General features: G+C 45.1%; 1 protein-coding gene across 2 annotated transcripts in view; it reads right to left on the bottom strand.

The window, feature by feature from the left end:
• Positions 1–13052: 13052 nt before the first annotated feature.
• Positions 13053–19165, bottom strand: part of LOC105926197 (INSC spindle orientation adaptor protein) — a 103007-nt gene continuing 96894 nt past the window's right edge. For both annotated transcript variants that reach the window (XM_036146474.1, XM_021316343.2), the window contains 4 exons: positions 19016–19082; positions 17311–17466; positions 15514–15590; positions 13053–13973 (listed from right to left, as the gene is read on the bottom strand). In XM_036146474.1, coding sequence (XP_036002367.1) covers positions 13845–13973; positions 15514–15590; positions 17311–17466; positions 19016–19082 — 429 coding nt within the window. In that variant the 3' untranslated portion in view covers positions 13053–13844. The remainder of the gene's footprint in view (positions 13974–15513; positions 15591–17310; positions 17467–19015; positions 19083–19165) is intronic.

Raw genomic sequence — 19165 nt, 5'->3', positions numbered from 1 at the left:
TCAAAGGAACCTGTGTTTTTAGGCTGTCTGTTTAGTCCTCCTCTGCGTCAATACATATTTCATTGGCTCTCAACAAAGCGAGGCAGGAGCATATTCTATCACAAAAGCCTCTGAACACGGTCCCACATGTACGCTGGACAACACACACGCGCGCTCGTACACACACAGCTGAATTGTCTCAATACGTGGTTGGAGTGTAACAAGTCCAGGCTCAGCTTATGCCCTTAGGTGAGAAAAAGAAAAGCAAGAGGACCCTCAATTGTCTCTCCGAGGAGAGGAAGCCTTATGGAGAAGAAAAAGAATCAAAGAGATGACAATACAAAGCACAAGTTTTTCATAAAGCCTCTTTGCTGCTACTTTCTGCATCATGTCCAAGATGATTCATGAGTTGAAAGCTTTTTTTTAAATGGAACTGTGCTGTACTTGGTTTGTTGAGAGATTACTGGGTGGTTCAGCTTGTTCTCAGGCTCAGCTCAACATTTTTTAAGTTGCCCATATTACTTATCCAGATATGAGTACAGAAGGAGAACAGAATGAACTTTTTATTCACCTGATACCTTTAGACAAAACAATCCAAAACTTGTGGGACACATTAGGAGCAGGGTGGGATTCCAAATATCTTACCCAATGTTACTACATAAGTACATGGGTACTAATAAGCAAATGTCAGGGAAGTCCTTTCTGAGTAGCTGGACTGTATTGAAGGTTAATTAGATGTACTATAATAATATTGACAAGTGTGCCATCAACTAATAAATAATTAGCATAAAGCCGTGTACATGTGTTGCAGGTTTTTATTTTTGATATTTGTTCCTCTGATAAACCTCATTTTATGATACATGTTACATTAGTCACAGCAGCAGAGTTTGGGGGATGATCCTTCAGAAAGGACACCCAAACCTTATCTCCTGGTACACATGGATTTCCCTGGTATAGGATGTCATAGGCATGTTTCTGTCATACATCAGACTTTCGTCTAGACTTGGTGGGTATAATCATGCACATCCTGCAGTAGACACCAGATCCACTTGTGCCTGCACCTCTCATCCAAACATAAGAGCAGCTTGAAAGCACTGACTGAACTATTGGACTGTGCTCCGGTACAACCATAAAACCAGGTACGGTGGAAGTCCTGGTCCCGCTCATTTTGACTGTTTAGAAAGTGAGTGAAGCAGTCAACCGGGCTGTCACTTTGGGGGTGGAGTGGAGTGGTTCTTGTCTTTGTCTCCCCTAGCTGTAGACAAGCTAGGGGGGGGAGACCTGAGACCAAAGACCTGAGACTCAAAGTTCCTTCCCTGGCATTCATCATAACACATTAATAAAAACCTACACACAAATATCATGGGGTGTGGTTGGTCTCCATTTAGTGCAGATCCAGTGGTGGCAAGGGAAATAGGGGTGGCACCATGGGGGTTCCTGGCAGGGGGCTGCCTGCGTTGGTGAGATGTTGTCTGTGTGGGTGTTGGGCCATATCCCGAAGGGGTGGGTCCACGTCTGTGGCCTGTTGGCTCCTGTAGGTGTGCTGGGGTGTTTGGAGGACAATATGGCTGCACTAGACTCTGGTGGGTGCCTCTACCGCTTGACCTCTTGGGAACTGGCTCTCCAGGGTGAACTAAATGACGCCTCGCTACATTGGTCCTTCCAAGTTCTGCCTGCTACAGGGAACTGGTGCCTGCCTAGCATGGTGGTGGCTCTATGGGGTTCCTCCTGATTGGTGTCAGGTGGCTTCACTGCTGGGAGTTGAGGTGGACCCTGAGCCACCAGGAAGATCAGTTCCTGGGCTTGGTCTACATGGGTGGGCGTGGCAGTGGAGCTGGGTTGGGGCATTCAGTACCCTGCATCGCACTCTGAGCATCTTTGTCATGGAGAATGTTGACTCCCACTGGTTCTATTGGGTTCCCCACCAAATACTGCTACAGAAAAAAAAATTGTTTTGAGTTAGTCAGTTCTGTGGAGTACAGGAATTGCAGTAGTGCACATACAACTCAACGTACTGCACAGTATCTATACATTTCCAAAGAGTCCTGTCCCCACTGAGTCATGAACCATCTGAGAATCTGATGCCAGAGGCACAGGGCACCAGCAGCTGCAGAATGTCCATACTCCTCTCGGGGGCATTCCATCTCTGGTACTGCACAGTACTCTGGAGCTCCAAGTTTAGAATGGTATGCCCTCAGTTTAGGCCCATGAACCAATATCTCATTCCAGTCACGGTGCTTCCCTGTCTCCAACCACCTTCTTCCCAAGCCCAGTTTTAGATTGTCCTCTTGGCACTTACCTAGTTGCAAAGTTTTCAGGAGAACAGTTTGTGACTCCCGGCTCCATTTTTCCTAACTTTGCAATACTGGCACTGTGCTACTGCATGGGGGTACCATGACAGTACTGCCCTGGTTGATGGTGAAATGCAAAATTATAGGCCTGTAGAATCTCCAGTCAGTGAGCAACCTCACCTTCAGGACACTCATGAACCAGTTTAGTGTTACATGGTCAGTGGAGATGATGCAGTTGTGTCCTTGCAGATAGAGTCAGAAGTGCCTCATTGCTAGGACCACTGATTAAAGCTCACGCCAGGTGGCACACTAGTTACTCTCAGCCCACTTCAAGGGTCAACTGTGGTAGCCATCTGGACATTCTGCTTCATCCACAATTCGGGTTAGGATTATTCCAACTCCCACATTGCTCGCATCTGTGCCTATGATGAAGATGAAGGGCATGTGGGCATTAGGGTAGGCCAGGAATGGGGCCCCATTGAAAGCAGCTTTAAATTGGTTGAAAGCATTTCCTAAAGCACTGTCCCGGTTGAAGAGCTGACCCTTGTCAGTCAGGTGGCGAAGAGTGCTGGCAATGGGGGAGAAGTCCTTGACAAAATGAAAAAAAAAAATGTCATCAGCCTAGTATCTGTTGGTGACCATGTCACTAGGTCACCAACAGATACTAGGCTGATAATAGCCAGACGTTTTGGGCAGAACACCAGGTCACACCATAGAACATGTAGACCTTGTATCTATCAGAGCATGGCAGACTTGGCTGTTGATGATACATTTTAAGGACAGTCCTATGGTGTGGCCAAACTGACTCACTAATGTGCATTAATCTGAGAGGGAAGCTTGTTGGGGTGATCCCCTCTCTACAATACTTCGCTGTACTTTCCCTGCTGCTTGCTTGGTCTTGTCCTTGGCATTGGTGCAAAAAAGTCTTTGGCTATGAAGCCTAGTTTTCCACACCAGAGACATTTCCCATCATGTAGGTCGTCTAAAGGGCCGGGGTTGAGCCTGGCAGACTTCCTCATTATCACTGTTGTCATCACAATAAGTCCCAGTTTCACTGGCTCGTAATGGCTGCACACTGCACGGCTCCGCCCACTTTCAAGTGTTTCAGGAGCATGTCTTTTCAGGACCAGCCTGGGTATTTGCACCCCTGCTGAGGAGTAAGGCCAATGTGAACTGACTCGAGACAAGTTTTGAGTAAACACCCCTCTTTTCAATCATTGGTGGTAGGGCAAGGGTTGAAGAAAAGGTTTTCTGATAGGAAGTCCAGAAAAACCGAAGAGCAACAAAATTGATATTACGGACCACTTTGAACAGAGTGAGTCAAACCGAGATATAATTTTATTATTTTCAAACCATGAACCATGCCTGAAGATGGCCGCTGAAAAGAGCTCAAACACGGTCAAGCCTCACCCTTCCTTTGCTGAAAGAGCAGTCCGCTGCCTAGCAGTAAGCACACAATCAAAGCGCTGTAAATAAATCACTGCAGTTAAAAAAATCTGTTAAACTGCTCGTGTTCTTCTCACCATGGCTGAGGCAAAAGATCTAATATAAAGCTTTAAATAGTAATTGTGTCTTAAATCCCACAGGTGAGTCAGCAGGTTCCCTTGGCAGCTCAGGTCGCTCCAAGCAACTCGATCTTGACCAATGCGCTCACATCTTCAGCGCTGGTCGCGGCAAGGAAGCCCACACCTAATCAAGCTGATAAAATGCATTTCACTGCATTTAAAATCTTTGTTATTAACATATTCTCCTAGCTCTTGCTACGACTGAGGTAAAATAAAGCTTTAATTTACAACTAGATGTGTCTGAAATCCACCAAGTGAGGCAGCCGGTGGCTTCACAAGCATTGACCACTCCAAGGCAAGCTGGAGCTGGGCGAGGTCTGACAGCTCGCACTGTGGTTAAAATCTTACTAATAACGTGTCCTCACCCCACCATGGCTGAGAGAAAAGGCTCATATAAAGGTGTAAATATTGCTATTTTCTCCATGACTGAAAACAGCCGTAAGAAGGACCGGTCTGTCCCTGGCACCTACAGTGGCTCCAGGGACATCAAGCTCAGTCCGTGTTTGCCGCACTCACCAGTGACTGCTGTCTGTGATTCCTGCGAAATCAAGCTGATAGAAATTGTTTCACTGCAGTTGAAATATTTATTAACATATTCTTCTTTCCTTACGGAATGACTAAGACAAAAGGCCTCATATAAAGGTGTAAATAATAACTTTGTTACTGAAAACAGCCTGAAGAAGCAGCGGTTTGCCCCGGAAACCTGCAGTGACTGCAGAGGATGTGAGGATGTAGGAGGAGGGGGGCTAAAGCCATGGCCAACAGGCGTGTTCCTATGCCAGGCCTTTCCAGGCCCACAGAATCACCATAGCGGGAGAAAGTGAACCGTGCAGGGAGGAGCTGAGTAGGGCGGGAGAAAATGTGTGGGCCAGTGGGTCTGTGCCTATAGTTCTCCTTACGCAAAAGTCTGCTATATGAAAATACTGTAGTGTGTGTTTCCTTTTTAAGACCATATGTACTTTTCACAGTTGGTTCTTGAAAAAGGGAATTTTTCTATAGAAAGATAAGAAAGTGTGGATAGCACATTGATTTAGTGTTGTCATAGTTACTAAAGTCTGTTCTTTAGACAAACTCGTTTATCCATGTGTGATATGGAGCTAAACACAGAGCAGAGAAGGACTCTTGACACAGATATGATTAACTACAGCTCATTCGTGAAAACTAAAACTTAGTGCTTGAGAAAGAGAGAGAGAGAGATAGAGAGAGAGAGGGTTATCATGACGCTGCAGAATCTCTGCTTGGGGGTTGGTTTGTTTTGCCTTATCTGCAACCTTGACGGGGAAGGTAAGGCCCGTTTTGTCAGCTCTTCTACTACCGCAGCAGGACCTGGTAAATACCTCTTATTGCACTAAACTTTTTTCCTCCATCATGATACACTATCAAATCTGGGACATTTCCAGGGATTGCTTTCGCCAGGAACAGGTCATCCAAAATGGGGACTGTCCCCGGAAATCGGGGACATCGGGTTACCCTACCTTTGAGTCATTTTATTTTATGGACTTTAACTTCATCATTTTGACATGTGTAAGATTTACACATTGGCGTACCATCTAGTGGTGCGCTAAAAGAATTACCAACAACCTCGCCATTAACCGCGTAATAACTACTTCAGAAGCCGTGGAGAGTCATAAATGTAACAATGTTAACATGTCCTCCATGTATTTGGTACTCAGTTACTGCTAACAGCTGCGGCCATCGTGTGAAATGTTTTTTGGCACTGTTGTCAAGTCTGCTTTTTTTTCTAAAGTTGCTTGTAAATTCCATCAGTTGCGTTTTTTTAGGCTAGTTTCTGAACATGCAGTCACTCATTTGGGGTCTAGTATCAGCGACTATAGAAACGCGAGGAAGAGACCCACTCGTGCTGCAGTGCCACAGACACAGACAAACTAATCATCTCTGCCAGGAGGACAGAGTAGTTGCCTGACTACACTGCCTTGTTTTTACCAACGGCAAAACGAACTTCACTGTTATATTGAAGTAACTTACCATCCATCTGTCCTGTCCATCAGAAATCCTGCAACTTCCACATCCGTTTTGAATCCCAGCTTCATCCATGAATTATCTCCACCAGGTAATAATAGCTACACCGATATAGACTTTAGTTTTCTCCCGGTTATTACTTCTTTTTCTTTTCTTGGTTACTTTCTCTTCCCTGTTGCTGGTGATAAGATTTGGTTTTACCGGGCTGCTGTTACATGTCTATTAAAAACCCATCTTTCCCAGTTCCGGATTTGGCTGTAAATGAGGAAACATTGATCAAGAGGTAGAACAGTGTAATATGCATATTTAACTTATCAGAAATTAAATATGGAGACAGAGTCTTACATTACCAATCAAGATGTTATCCCGCGCGGTCGAGAAGTCTGTCTAACTATAAAAAGTCTGAACACATCTTTTTAAGGGTGAGACCATCCCATGTTTTTATGAGGAGGGGAAAATCTGTTTTGAACAAAGGAACTCTCTTTCTGACCCACCCCCTAAAACTCCATGTTTATCTTACGCTGGAGCAGGGAGAGACAGACACAACTCTGCTTTCCTCAGTAACCCCAACTAAGATATATTTTTTAATTCTTAACACTGGGCATAGAGTCTGGATGGTCCTCCATTTCAACAGAAAACAGCAAATAGAATAATCTACGATCATCTATGCTTGTTTATACTCCTCCTCCATCTGCAGCGTGTCTTCATATTGAAGACAGATAAGAAAATGTATATAGCTGGCAAGTTTGTCTCCTTTCGGCTACTGTAATTAGAAATAGTGACGCAACATGTCACCTCCCAGTGGGTGCACCGGCACCTATGTATTCATAAACTACTAATTCTAAGTTATTAGAACGCTTTTATTTTTGATGAGATGTTATTAGACTTTACCAGAATATGTATTTATAAAAACAGTACTTGATTCTTGCTAATTAAATGCCAAATTGGTTACATACTGTGTAATGATTCTGGCACTGGAGCTGATTCTGCTCACAATTCACACCCCTGTCCAGTCTCCACCCCTCTGGAATCAGCTTCTACTGGCTTCACCTGTCTCCACCTGCATAAAGTTCCGTCCAAGTCAGCCTCCAGTGCCAGATCGTTTTCGAGCCCCGTGCAAGTAACTTTCCAGCGTTTTTCTACCTGCCTGTCCTAGTATTTGACCCTGACTCGTTACCAGTGTTTTTTGAGCCTGCATTCTCCTAGCCTGTGTCTTTCTGCCTGGTCCCCGTCTCCTGGAACCCTTACCCCTGGACTGCCTCCTAGTGAACCGGATTTCGGATTTGGACCTGGACCCCCCTTTTGGATTTTCCCCGTGTTCTCTGCTCGGTTGGCCGGATTCCCCGATATTGGACCTGGATTGCTTAGTGACTAACGCCTCAAGAAAACCCCAAGTCAAACCGACTTACTCATCAACCGCTCAACAGCTGTGGTCTCCTCACAGAAGGATTCAAGTCTCACCGCAGCTCGCCTGTTTCTGCCAAGCTCTCCCGGCGACAAGGAGTTTTCCGACCAGTGAGCGCGAGCCACAAGAACCGGAGCGGACTGTTCGAGTCTCTGAATAAATCTTTAAGTTTAACTGACCTGTTGTGTTGAATCTTGGATCCAGTTCTCGTTGCATTACATAACGATCTGGCCAAGACATGGATCCATCACACGACGGTCAGTGGCGGGCAGGCGTGGAGAGATCTATCTCTCAGTTAGAAGCCGGCGTCACTGAGATTCTAGCTCATCTCCGCGCTCCGCCAGCTCCGCCCCCCACTCGTCCGCAGGCAGCGCCTGTCAGCACTACGTCACGTCCGGTGACGTCGTCACTTCCTGAGCCGCGTCTCACCCCTCCCGAATTGTTTAAGGGCGATCCCAACCAGTGTCGTGCCTTTCTCACTCAGTGTGAGATTCAGTTTGAGCTGCAGCCTTCTTCCTTCCCCACTGATCGTGCAAGGGTTGCTTATGTAATTTCCTTGCTAAGTGGAAAGGCTAGACTTTGGGGAGCCTCTGAGTGGCAGAATGATTCCCCCATCTGCCACTCCTATCATGCCTTCTCCCGTGAGCTCACTAGAGTCTTCAGTCCGTTGTTACCCTGCCGAGAATCCTCTAGGGGGCTCCTGTCCCTTAGACAGGGGGATAGGTCAGTCTCTGAGTACATAATTGAGTTCCATCTATTATCTGCAGAAAGTTTGTGGAATGAACCTGCTCTGATGGATGTGTTTATTCATGGACTGAATGACAGAATAAAGGATGAGCTTGCCACAAGGGACTACCCAAGATCTTTAGAACAATTGGAGGACTTGGCCACCCGCGTTGATTTACGCCTGGCTGAACGACGACGGGAACGTCGTTCAGTTTTGCCTTTTCGCCCTAAGACATCTTTCTCTAACCCCTCTGCTTCACCAACCCCTCAGGGCTCCTCTGACCCAGAACCCATGCAATTGGGAAGGGCGGGTTTAACCACAGAGGAGCGTCGACGCCGGCAGCAATTGAATCTCTGCCTTTACTGTGGGGAGGGCGGACATCAGGTCAGGTTCTGTCCGGTAAAAGATCAGGCTCGGTAGGGTTAGGGAGTTCCCTGCTGAGCCGTACCGGACTCACTGTCTCCCCTGATCTTTTACTACCTGCGTCCTTAACCATATCTGGTCGTTCCCACAGCACCTCCGTCCTGGTGGATTCGGGGGCAGACACTGAGTTTATGGATGAGGCGTTTGCCAGGAGGCTAAACATCAAGCTTCTCTCTGGTCCGGCTCCTCATAGCGTCCTCGCCCTGGATGGCCACAGGCTCAACCACTCACGCCTGGTCACTGAGCCGGTGGAGTTGCTAATGGGAGGTAATCATAGAGAGAGGTTAACCTTTATGATTATCGAGTCCCCACAGGTTCCCGTTATTCTGGGTGCCACCTGGCTCCGGAGACACAATCCTCACATTGACTGGCGGCGGGTAGAAATCATGGGTTGGGCTCCGTCATGTTCTGCTTCCTGCCTGCTCTCCGCTCAACCCGTCCAGTCTTCAGAGAATGAGGTAAAGGACAATTACCCTGATCTTTCTAGAGTTCCCCCGGAGTACCACGACCTTAAGGAGGTCTTCAACAAGGCGAAAGCCACCAGTCTTCCCCCCCATCGTCCGTATGATTGCTCTATTGTTTTGCTACCTGGAGCAACCCCTCCTAGGGGTCGCCTTTACTCCCTTTCGGCTCCAGAGTCTCAGGCTATGAATGATTACATTTCAGAGGCACTCAGGGCAGGCATAATTCGCCCCTCCTCATCTCCTGCGGGCGCAGGGTTTTTTTTTTGTGGGGAAGAAGGATGGTTCTCTCCGTCCCTGTATAGACTATAGGGGGCTCAATAGCGTTTCTGTCAAGAACCGTTACCCCATTCCCCTCATGAACTCTGCTTTCGACCAGGTACAAGGAGCTAAGGTGTTCTCTAAACTGGATCTCCGCAACGCCTATCATCTGGTTCGTATTAAAGAGGGCGATGAGTGGAAGACCGCCTTTAATACTCCAACGGGCCACTACGAGTATCTGGTTATGCCGTTTGGACTCACTAATGCTCCAGCGGTTTTTCAGAACCTGGTCAATGAGGTCCTCAGAGATTTTATTGGGCGCTTTGTGTTTGTCTACTTAGATGACATCTTAATATACTCTGAGGATCTCACCAGTCACAGACAACATGTCCGCTCCGTCCTGCTCCGACTCCTACAGAACCAGCTTTATGTTAAAGCTGAAAAGTGTCAATTCCATGTTTCCTCCACTTCTTTTCTTGGATTCATGTTGTCACCCGGACAGATTTCAATGGATCCGGCGAAGGTCCAGGCAGTCTGTGACTGGCCCGCTCCTACTGATAGAAAGCAACTCCAGAGGTTCCTGGGGTTTGCAAACTTTTACCGCCGATTTATCCGCAATTACAGCCAGGTGGCGGTTCCCCTAACCTCCCTAACCTCAAGCAAGGTCAGCTTCATCTGGAATGAGCAGGCAGCTAAGGCGTTCAAGCGCCTCAAGGAACTGTTCACGTCCGCTCCAGTATTGGTTTCCCCTGACCCAGAGAAGCAGTTCATAGTGGAGGTGGATGCTTCTGGTTCCGGCGTTGGGGCCGTTCTCAGCCAAAGAGCTAAGGATAATCGCATTCACCCCTGTGCCTTTTTCTCCAGGAAGCTGTCGTCCCCAGAACGCAACTACGACGTGGGCAACCGAGAACTCCTGGCAGTCAGGTTAGCGCTACAGGAGTGGAGACATTGGTTGGAGGGGTCTAAGCTTCCCTTCTTGGTGTGGACAGACCACCGAAACCTGGAGTACCTCAAGACCGCCAAGAGGCTCAATCCGAGACAGGCTAGGTGGGCCCTCTTTTTTGAGCGTTTTAACTTCTCCCTCTCCTACAGGCCTGGGTCCAAGAATTTGAAGCCTGACGCCCTCTCCAGGATGTTTGAGGCGGAGGAGGAGGGTGCCGATCAACCTCCCGACTTCATCTTGCCGCAGTCGGTAAGATGTGCGCTCACCAGACTGGACCTCGAGAGGGAGGTAAGGGACTCCCTGGTTAATACTGATGTCCCAGCAGCATGTCCCAAGAACAGGCTCTATGTGCTGGACTCGCTAAAGCAGAAGGTCCTTGAGTTTTGCCACAGCTCTCGCCTTTACGGCCATCCTGGCATCACTAAGTCCCTCCAAGTGGTCCGCTCAAGGTTTTGGTGGCCCACCTTGGTTAAGGACATTAAGGAATTTGTGTCCGCATGCCCCCTTTGTAACCAGGCTAAGGTCTCCCGCCGTCCTCCGTCCGGCCTGCTTCGTCCTCTGCCAATTCCTTCCCGGCCCTGGTCCTGCCTTTCGATGGACTTCATTACTGGCCTGCCACCCTCTGAAGGCAACACGGTTATCCTAACCATCGTGGACCGCTTTTCTAAGATGGTTCATCTGGTCCCTTTATCCAAACTGCCCTCGGCCAAAGACATGGGGGTTATCCTCACTAAGGAGGTCTTCCGACTGCACGGCCTGCCAACTGACATAGTGTCAGATAGAGGTCCCCAGTTTGTGGCTCGTTACTGGAGGGAGTTTTGTGCCATGCTGGGCATCTCAGTCAGCCTGTCTTCAGGTTTCCACCCCCAGACCGATGGCCAAACTGAGAGGGTGAATCAGGAAGTCGAAACCAAGCTCCGCTTGTACTGCCAGTCTGACCCTACCAAGTGGGCCCCAAACCTACCCTGGGTGGAGTATGCTACTAACTCCACACCCTCCAGCTCCACTGGTCTCTCACCGTTCTTTGTGGTCTACGGTTACCAGCCACCGGTGTTCTCCACTGAGGAGGTGGAGTCCAGGGTTCCCTCTGCGCGTCTCTCCGCCCTGAGGTGCCAACGTGCCTGGAGGAAGGCAAGGAGGGCTATTCTCTCGGCCTCCCAGAACCAAGCCCGGGCTGCCAACCGCCGACGGGTCCCAGCCCCGCACTACCAGGTGGGAGATTTGGTCTGGCTTTCCACAAGGGACCTTCCCCTGAAGGTTGAGAGCAAGAAACTCGCACCTCGCTTTATCGGACCTTTCCCCATCTCCAGAGTGGTGAACCCGGTGGCGGTCCGTCTCCGCCTGCCTCCTGCGATGAAGGTCCATCCGACCTTCCATGTTTCCCGAATCAAGCCTGTCAGAACCTCTGGGCTGGTTCCCGCCTCCACTTCCCCACCACCCACCCGGTTTGTTGATGGCTCCCCGGCCTATACGGTGAAGAGGATCCTGAAGTCCCGTAAGTGGGGCAGGGGCACACAATATCTTATCGATTGGGAGGGGTATGGCCCAGAGGAACGTCAGTGGGTTCCTTCGCGCCACATCCTAGACAGGTCCCTCATCAGGGACTTCCACAGAGCCCACCCAGACCATCCTAGGGCGTCTGGAATCCGCCCTTGAGGGGGGGGCTCTGTAATGATTCTGGCACTGGAGCTGATTCTGCTCACAATTCACACCCCTGTCCAGTCTCCACCCCTCTGGAATCAGCTTCTACTGGCTTCACCTGTCTCCACCTGCATAAAGTTCCGTCCAAGTCAGCCTCCAGTGCCAGATCGTTTTCGAGCCCCGTGCAAGTAACTTTCCAGCGTTTTTCTACCTGCCTGTCCTAGTATTTGACCCTGACTCGTTACCAGTGTTTTTTGAGCCTGCATTCTCCTAGCCTGTGTCTTTCTGCCTGGTCCCCGTCTCCTGGAACCCTTACCCCTGGACTGCCTCCTAGTGAACCGGATTTCGGATTTGGACCTGGACCCCCCTTTTGGATTTTCCCCGTGTTCTCTGCTCGGTTGGCCGGATTCCCCGATATTGGACCTGGATTGCTTAGTGACTAACGCCTCAAGAAAACCCCAAGTCAAACCGACTTACTCATCAACCGCTCAACAGCTGTGGTCTCCTCACAGAAGGATTCAAGTCTCACCGCAGCTCGCCTGTTTCTGCCAAGCTCTCCCGGCGACAAGGAGTTTTCCGACCAGTGAGCGCGAGCCACAAGAACCGGAGCGGACTGTTCGAGTCTCTGAATAAATCTTTAAGTTTAACTGACCTGTTGTGTTGAATCTTGGATCCAGTTCTCGTTGCATTACATACTGTCCCTTAAACTCTCAATTTTTCAACTTTATTTTTCAAATGTCAATAAAAAAACAAATCCAATATTGTTTTCCTCCAAGTGACCCTAATATTTCTTTGTACTAGAGAAAAATGACTAGAGTTTTGTTCCAGGAAAAAACAAGTATTGCCTTCAGATAGCTGCATCAGTCACAAGGAAAACCAAACATTTGATGCTGGTGAAGATTCTCAGTCAAACATTGGATGGAACTAAAGAAAGAAAATAAAATCACTAGTCTTTTAGGGTTTCCATAGTTTCACAGGACTGTGGCTTACCGGCTGTTTTTTTCTACTGAATAGCAGGAAATACAAAATTGATTTAATTATAAATTATTTATTTACTCATTTGATTGTAAATATTACTGATGCATAGGACACTGGGTACCTGTAAAAAAAAAACAATCCCTAAATGCCAGCGCAGTTTATGAAAGCAGAAATTATTGTTTTATAAAAAGAAATGGTGCTTACAACTTGCTTTGATAAAAAACAAAACGTCGAATAGAGCATGTAGCCACAAATACTTGTACTTGTAGTCAAAGCTCTCTCTCCCAACCTCTTCATGCATGCTGAGATGGAACTTTGTTTGCCATTTCTACATGCAGCGATCTCATTTTGCCTTTTCCTGCTTAGACTGCAAACACACTGATTCAGACACTCTCCTGTACGGCACAGTTGCAGATACTGCCAGAGCTGCTGTTGTATATTTTGCAAAGACAAAACACAACCCAAATTTTACACATAGTGGACAGTACAGAGAAACACATTAAACTCTTGACAATGAATGCATTTATTAAATGGATTCCATTCTATAATGGTAAATCTTTATAAATAAAAAGCTTTTTTACTTTAGACTATTTTTGCAGCTGCAACCATATTATTTGAGATTAATGGCAAATAGGTTGATGTGCCAATGCATTTTCTTTACCTAGATAATCACCTTATATTACTGACTCTGTCTTAAACAAACACAAAAATGACATGACCTGTCAGGTAAGGTACACTCATCATACAAAAACACTGACAATAATGAGACAAAATCCTTTCTTTGCGTTGAAACACTCTTAATAGAAGTAAAATAAAACAGCACAATGAAAGAATAAATCCAGAATTTGCCCCTAAGCAGTTACAGGCATATCAAATTTCCTGCATAGTAAAATTGATGTACTAATGTATCTTTTCAACCTTGATCTCTGTAAACGGCTTCCATTTACAATGTCTGTGGTTATATTTAGCCATACATTCATCTTCATGCATGCATATATTTACGTCCCCCGAACCAATTCATTGGGACGCTGTGCAGTTTAACTTCATGAAGTCAAATCCAGGATCAAATCTTCTGGTCTTAGGACAAAAAGCCACAAATACAACTTCCTTTGAAAGACTGATGCAATGTGTCTCAGTATGGCTCTGATGTGGCTGTGAGTTCCTCTCTCAGTGTTTGAATGTGCAGGTCATCATACAAAGCTCTCCTCCATGTTGGAGCACAGCAGGAAAGAGTCGACAAGCCGTGGTTTAATCAGCTGCTGGTGGTCGGCCGCCTCGATGCTGTCCGGGCAGCCTGCTGCCAGCCTCCTCAAAGCAGCCTGGATACATATACACACACAGACACACACATTACAGAAACAACACACATGCATTTACTCCCATTGAGATCTTGCCGTTCTGTGGTTTGCAGCAACATGAACATAATTTGCCATCACATTAGGAAAACTGAGGAGCTGAACTTGGACTGCGTGGTGCCTAGCAAAAATATTCACACACTTCGAGCTTTTCATACTGCGACCTCTGGGTTAAATCTATTTTAATTAGATTTAATGTGATAGATTTACACAAAATGGAGCATAATTGAACATGGAAGCAAAATTATGCATGGTTTTCCAAAAAAATCTCAAGTGTGCATGTAGTTTTTTTTGTTATTTAAAAGACCCACATTCAGTGGCATGGATTCTGTTTTGGTATGTCTCTTTCAGCTTTGCTGAAGGGACATGCCCTACAATCTTTGTCCATTGTTTTTTTTTTGTTTGTTTGTTTTTTTTTTTTTTTGCAAAATTGCTCCTACCCAGTCAAATTGGGTGGAGCTCTTTTTCTAGTTTGCCACAGATTTTCCATTAAATCTAGTTCTCAACATCATACCTCCTGGTAAGCTCCACTGTCCGCTCAGCTGCAAAGCCTGTGTGGTATAAAGTTTGTCAGTTGTACCCTCAGTTTGTTTGTTGTAAAGCGACAAAGTATTAAGCATTTCAAGGGGTATGAATACTTTGGCGAGGCACAGTAAACTGTGCATAGTTTTACATGAAAGAGACCAACACACACACACACACACACAGAGTGTGGCTGCGAATTAGCAGAAATTGGACAAAATTCCCTCCCATCTGACCGGGCGTTGGTTTAACGAAGCGATGTGAATCTCATGTGGCCTGGATGAGCGCGTGACTAATCTGCACGTCGCGCCCACCCCATTCAGCCAGGAGAGCCCCTCCGACATTTACATTTAAGATTACAAATGATCTGTAGAAAGCTCTGCGCCCTTTGAAGGCAGACATAGATGTTACGCTCACGCCGCCAGACCCTTGGCTAAAGGGATAAAATGGAATCGCATTAATGTGAAAAGACTGACAAGTATGGGCACCGCTAAAGGAGGGCGTTTCTCAACCCAATTAATCTCCTGACCAGCATGCACTTGAAATCATCACATCATAAATATTATGATCAGCTTTAGAAGAGGATAGAGCATGAGCCCATTATGGATTCTATGTAAATGCTGTGATTAAACACATAACATATAAGGTGATGTGAACCTCTAATATATCTCTGCGTCGCTTTAAGATACTGAGCTTGTGATATATTGTCATGGCTCAAAGAAGTAAATCAATTGGACCTTGGCTCTTTACACCGATCTTAAACATGTATATGAAATTATTCTATTACTACGCAACGGAGATATTCTATGGCTACAGAGGAAAATAGCTAACATTATAGACATTTGAATGGAACAGGCAATTTGAATGTTTTGAAAGACATTTTTTGTCTGGAGGACACCGGGTCATTTGAAAGCTATTCAGAGTTCTGAAAGAACACACAGGAACACAGACACGTATAGAAGCATCCATCTGTTACACCTACCAGGCAGGCGACCAGAACAGAGTCACTGTTATTTCTCTCAGTGGGGGAGCGGCACAGCTCAATGAGACGAGGGACCGCTAAACAGCAGAAGGGGACACAGTCGCTTACAAACACGCACCTCTTTCAGACGACATAAAACACAGTTAGAAATCATAGATGCTTGTTTTGGTCTTTGATCGTTTCTAACAGTGATTTTTTACAAAATCATCTAAGGAGTGCGGGTGATAACTTCATATTCACTCGTCACGTTCCCATGAATATTCATTTTAGGCTTTCAAAGACACATGCGAGCCATTCTTTTCAAAGGACGGGACGATTATGGAACAAGCATCTGTAATGATTTTTAAGAACAAGAACGGCATGCACTAGTTTGAATTAGTTGGGAAAGGTCAAAATTAAACCTTTACCAAGCAGCGTAGAAGCTATAAATTCTTTGTGCAGCATCATTCTGGCTGAATGATGGAGAATTAACCAATATTCCAACCACAATTAGTTTGTTTTTTAGCACATCCCTGGCCTTTTGGAATAGAATACCTTTATTGTGATTTTACTGTGCAAGCTTATAGTACAATGTTGCTCTGTAATTTAACAGTATGGTGCAGGCCATACATTTACAACAGGCCATAAATTTACAACAGGCCATTGTCCTGTTCGATCAACTAATTGTTTCCAAGTTTCTACAGTATAATTGTTGGTTTGAGGACAAGTTGGAGAATTTTGAGGCGCAGTCTTCATTATTCTATCCACGGTATGATAGTACCACCGCTGTGGTTGAGAGCTGCTACCCTGTTCTCAGGTCTGAAGGCCTCGCCTTGATTCCTCAAAACACGGTTCTTGTCATTAAGGTGAAAGAGCTAAATCTTTATCTTGTATAGTGATACTTATAGCAGTATCACTATATGCAATCTCAGAATAGCAAAGAACTGCTAACATAGAACATACTGTAAGTACTAACTATATAACCACTATGTTCCCAGGCTCTCCCTGCCTATATCTGGCGATGCATGTTGACTAAAGCAGTAGAAAATGTTTTGGGTGGCGATTAAGATGATCTCGTGAAGTTATTCAGAAACTGGAACTGAGTTGTTTATGGCCAAAATAGCAGATCTGGTAAGATGCAACTTTAAATAAAATAAAATAAAACCATTTTCAGAGATGGAAGTAATGAATTTCATTGCTTTGCAGTAGTTGAATAGCCTTCTCACAATCTGTGCTCTATGTTGGCCCGAACTCAGAAATGGCAAAAAGCACAAGGACATCACCACTCTACAGCTATGTATTTGTTTACTTACTGCCAGTCATACAGGTACTTTGAATTTTACCAAAAATGTTGCATATTTTTTCTGAATGCCATTCTAATTCCAACTAATTTCCCTTTACTCTGAGGACAGCCGTTAGGGATTAGACAGCTGAAAGTCCAGCCATTTTGGTCTTTATACTGTAGTGTATTGTAAATATTACTCATCTTTGAGATAAGTGATTTATCAATGGATTATGTTGAGTCAGCTTCTTTTTGTAATCACAATTGGAGCATAATGCCTGATTTAGATTAAGGAAATTTTCAAAGGGAAGCTGTAAAAGAATCGTTAAAATATCCATACCATTGCGTAAATCTTTTGTTTCTTTCATTCATTGTTCCTTTTCGTTTTTCAAAATATCTAAACTTATCATTTGTCCCAGCTTTATTTTCCAGTGTCCACTATTAGTTCTACTTTTTTAAATGCTTTATATTTCCACTGCATATTTTCTACTGCTTATTTTTTTATGCAATGTAGAAAAAATGTAGGATAAGGCTACCTTTTATCTGGATGGCAGCCTGTGCCACATCAGGGTCTCTGCTCAGGCGGGCCAATGTGACTGCAGCTTTCTGCTGGACTCGCTCACAGGCGGCGACCTCTGATGGGTTAGACGAGGATGGTTTCTCCCCCAGCAGCTGGAGCAGTCTCTCTATTCCTAATGAGCAGAGGAAAACATCTTTAAAAAAGGTGAACAACAAACGGCTTGTTTAGACAGTACAAAAGCGTTGCATTTGCCCAGCAGTAAGAACTCAACAACAGAATAATTAAGAAGCACTTTGAGAAACGATCAGCCTCCAAGTTTCCTGACAAAAACGTTAAAAATGCTACAGTGAAAGTTACTCAGCATTGATTTGTTTATAAATAATTCATGAGCAGATTGAATAAAAATAATAAATCAAAAAAATAATTAATACTTAAACTCTGTTAGGCAAGCTCCTTTCAAAAGATGACTTGATGCTGCCCTCTTGTGAAATAAAAAAGAATTACATCTCATGAAGCTGATAGTATACGTTTGGGTTCTGGGCTCTGATCTCTAATCTCATCCCTCCACGGCCATGATGCTCAACATGTCATGGAGTGATGAGTGGATCCCTACATCCCTTCTGATCATAACCAGCATGCCTGGGAGTGAGGATGTGTATGACCTCAAAGTCCACAGGTGGATGCTTGAGAAGAAGAAAATCAGCCGGTTGGTGAGATTTGATATGAATAGTGAAGCAGCAGAGCTTCCAAGCTGTTGAAGGATGCTGGAGGCAGATATATGCAAAGATGCATTAAAACTATTCAAGGAAAACCTCCAATTACTACAGCAGTATAATCTCACACTGAAAACTTCACACAAAGAAAATCCACTTTTGATTTGAGGACATTTCTTCAGAGGACAAAATGTGTTTATTCAGAGGGATCATTATCCTCAACATTCTGGCATTTCATAAGCTTCATAATGTCATGAGCTCTAACAAGGCTCCCGGGTCTTTTGGATGAGAAACCCACAGCATCACAGATCCTAAACTCGATTTGATGGAGGACATGAGTTGATTTTCTGCAACTTTAATATTTTGCGTTACACCAAACCGACGTGTAGAGTCTTTGGTAAAACAGCGCAATCATTTGATCAAAGTACACTGTGCTAGTTGAAGTCCCTGTAGTGTTCAGCAAACTCCACTCCATGTTTACGATTGTGATAGCAGTACAAAAAAAAAAAAGAAAAAGAAAAGAAGGTTGTGATTAGAGCTTCTCAAAGATAGAGCTATTTAAAAGTACAAAGAATGAATTAAATTTATTTAAAAGGTACGTTAGGAGGACCAATATTGGTAGAACAGGCTGTTTTATTGAAAAGAATGATTTCTTAATGTGGTATTAATATTTTTCCCACACTAAATAAACATTTTTAATTAAAAGCTGGATGATTCTCAAGTTTTTAGCCGCAGATTATGCTAGTGGATAAAAAGAGGAATTCTTTTTAGGACATTTTTACAAATTTTGACAAGTGCCTTGAAATCTGCATCGGAGTCGGAATCAGGTTGTGTGAAGCAGCAGCACAGCTTTAGATGACTGCCTGAATTAGTATCTGCCTCATTTATCCAAGGCTTTAATTCAGCAAGTGGATGTCAATGACCATTCCAGCCGGGTTTTCTTTTTCAGGTTCAATGGTTCAAATACAATAAACGTAAATAAGAAAGTATGCCAGTAAACCTGCTTACCTTGTTCTTGCAAGACCTCAGAAGCACAGGGCTCCAAAACAGAAAGATTGGCCAAAATTGTCACCACCTGGATTTAAACAGCATATAAATAAATATGAGGAGACAATGAGCCCTGTTGGACCATAAGGCCTTCGCGTTTGTGCCAACGCA

This window comes from Fundulus heteroclitus, chromosome 2 (assembly GCF_011125445.2).
Source record: "Fundulus heteroclitus isolate FHET01 chromosome 2, MU-UCD_Fhet_4.1, whole genome shotgun sequence".
In the NCBI taxonomy this organism is placed as follows: Eukaryota; Metazoa; Chordata; class Actinopteri; order Cyprinodontiformes; family Fundulidae; genus Fundulus; species Fundulus heteroclitus.
This window is presented reverse-complemented; position numbering and strand designations above follow the sequence as displayed.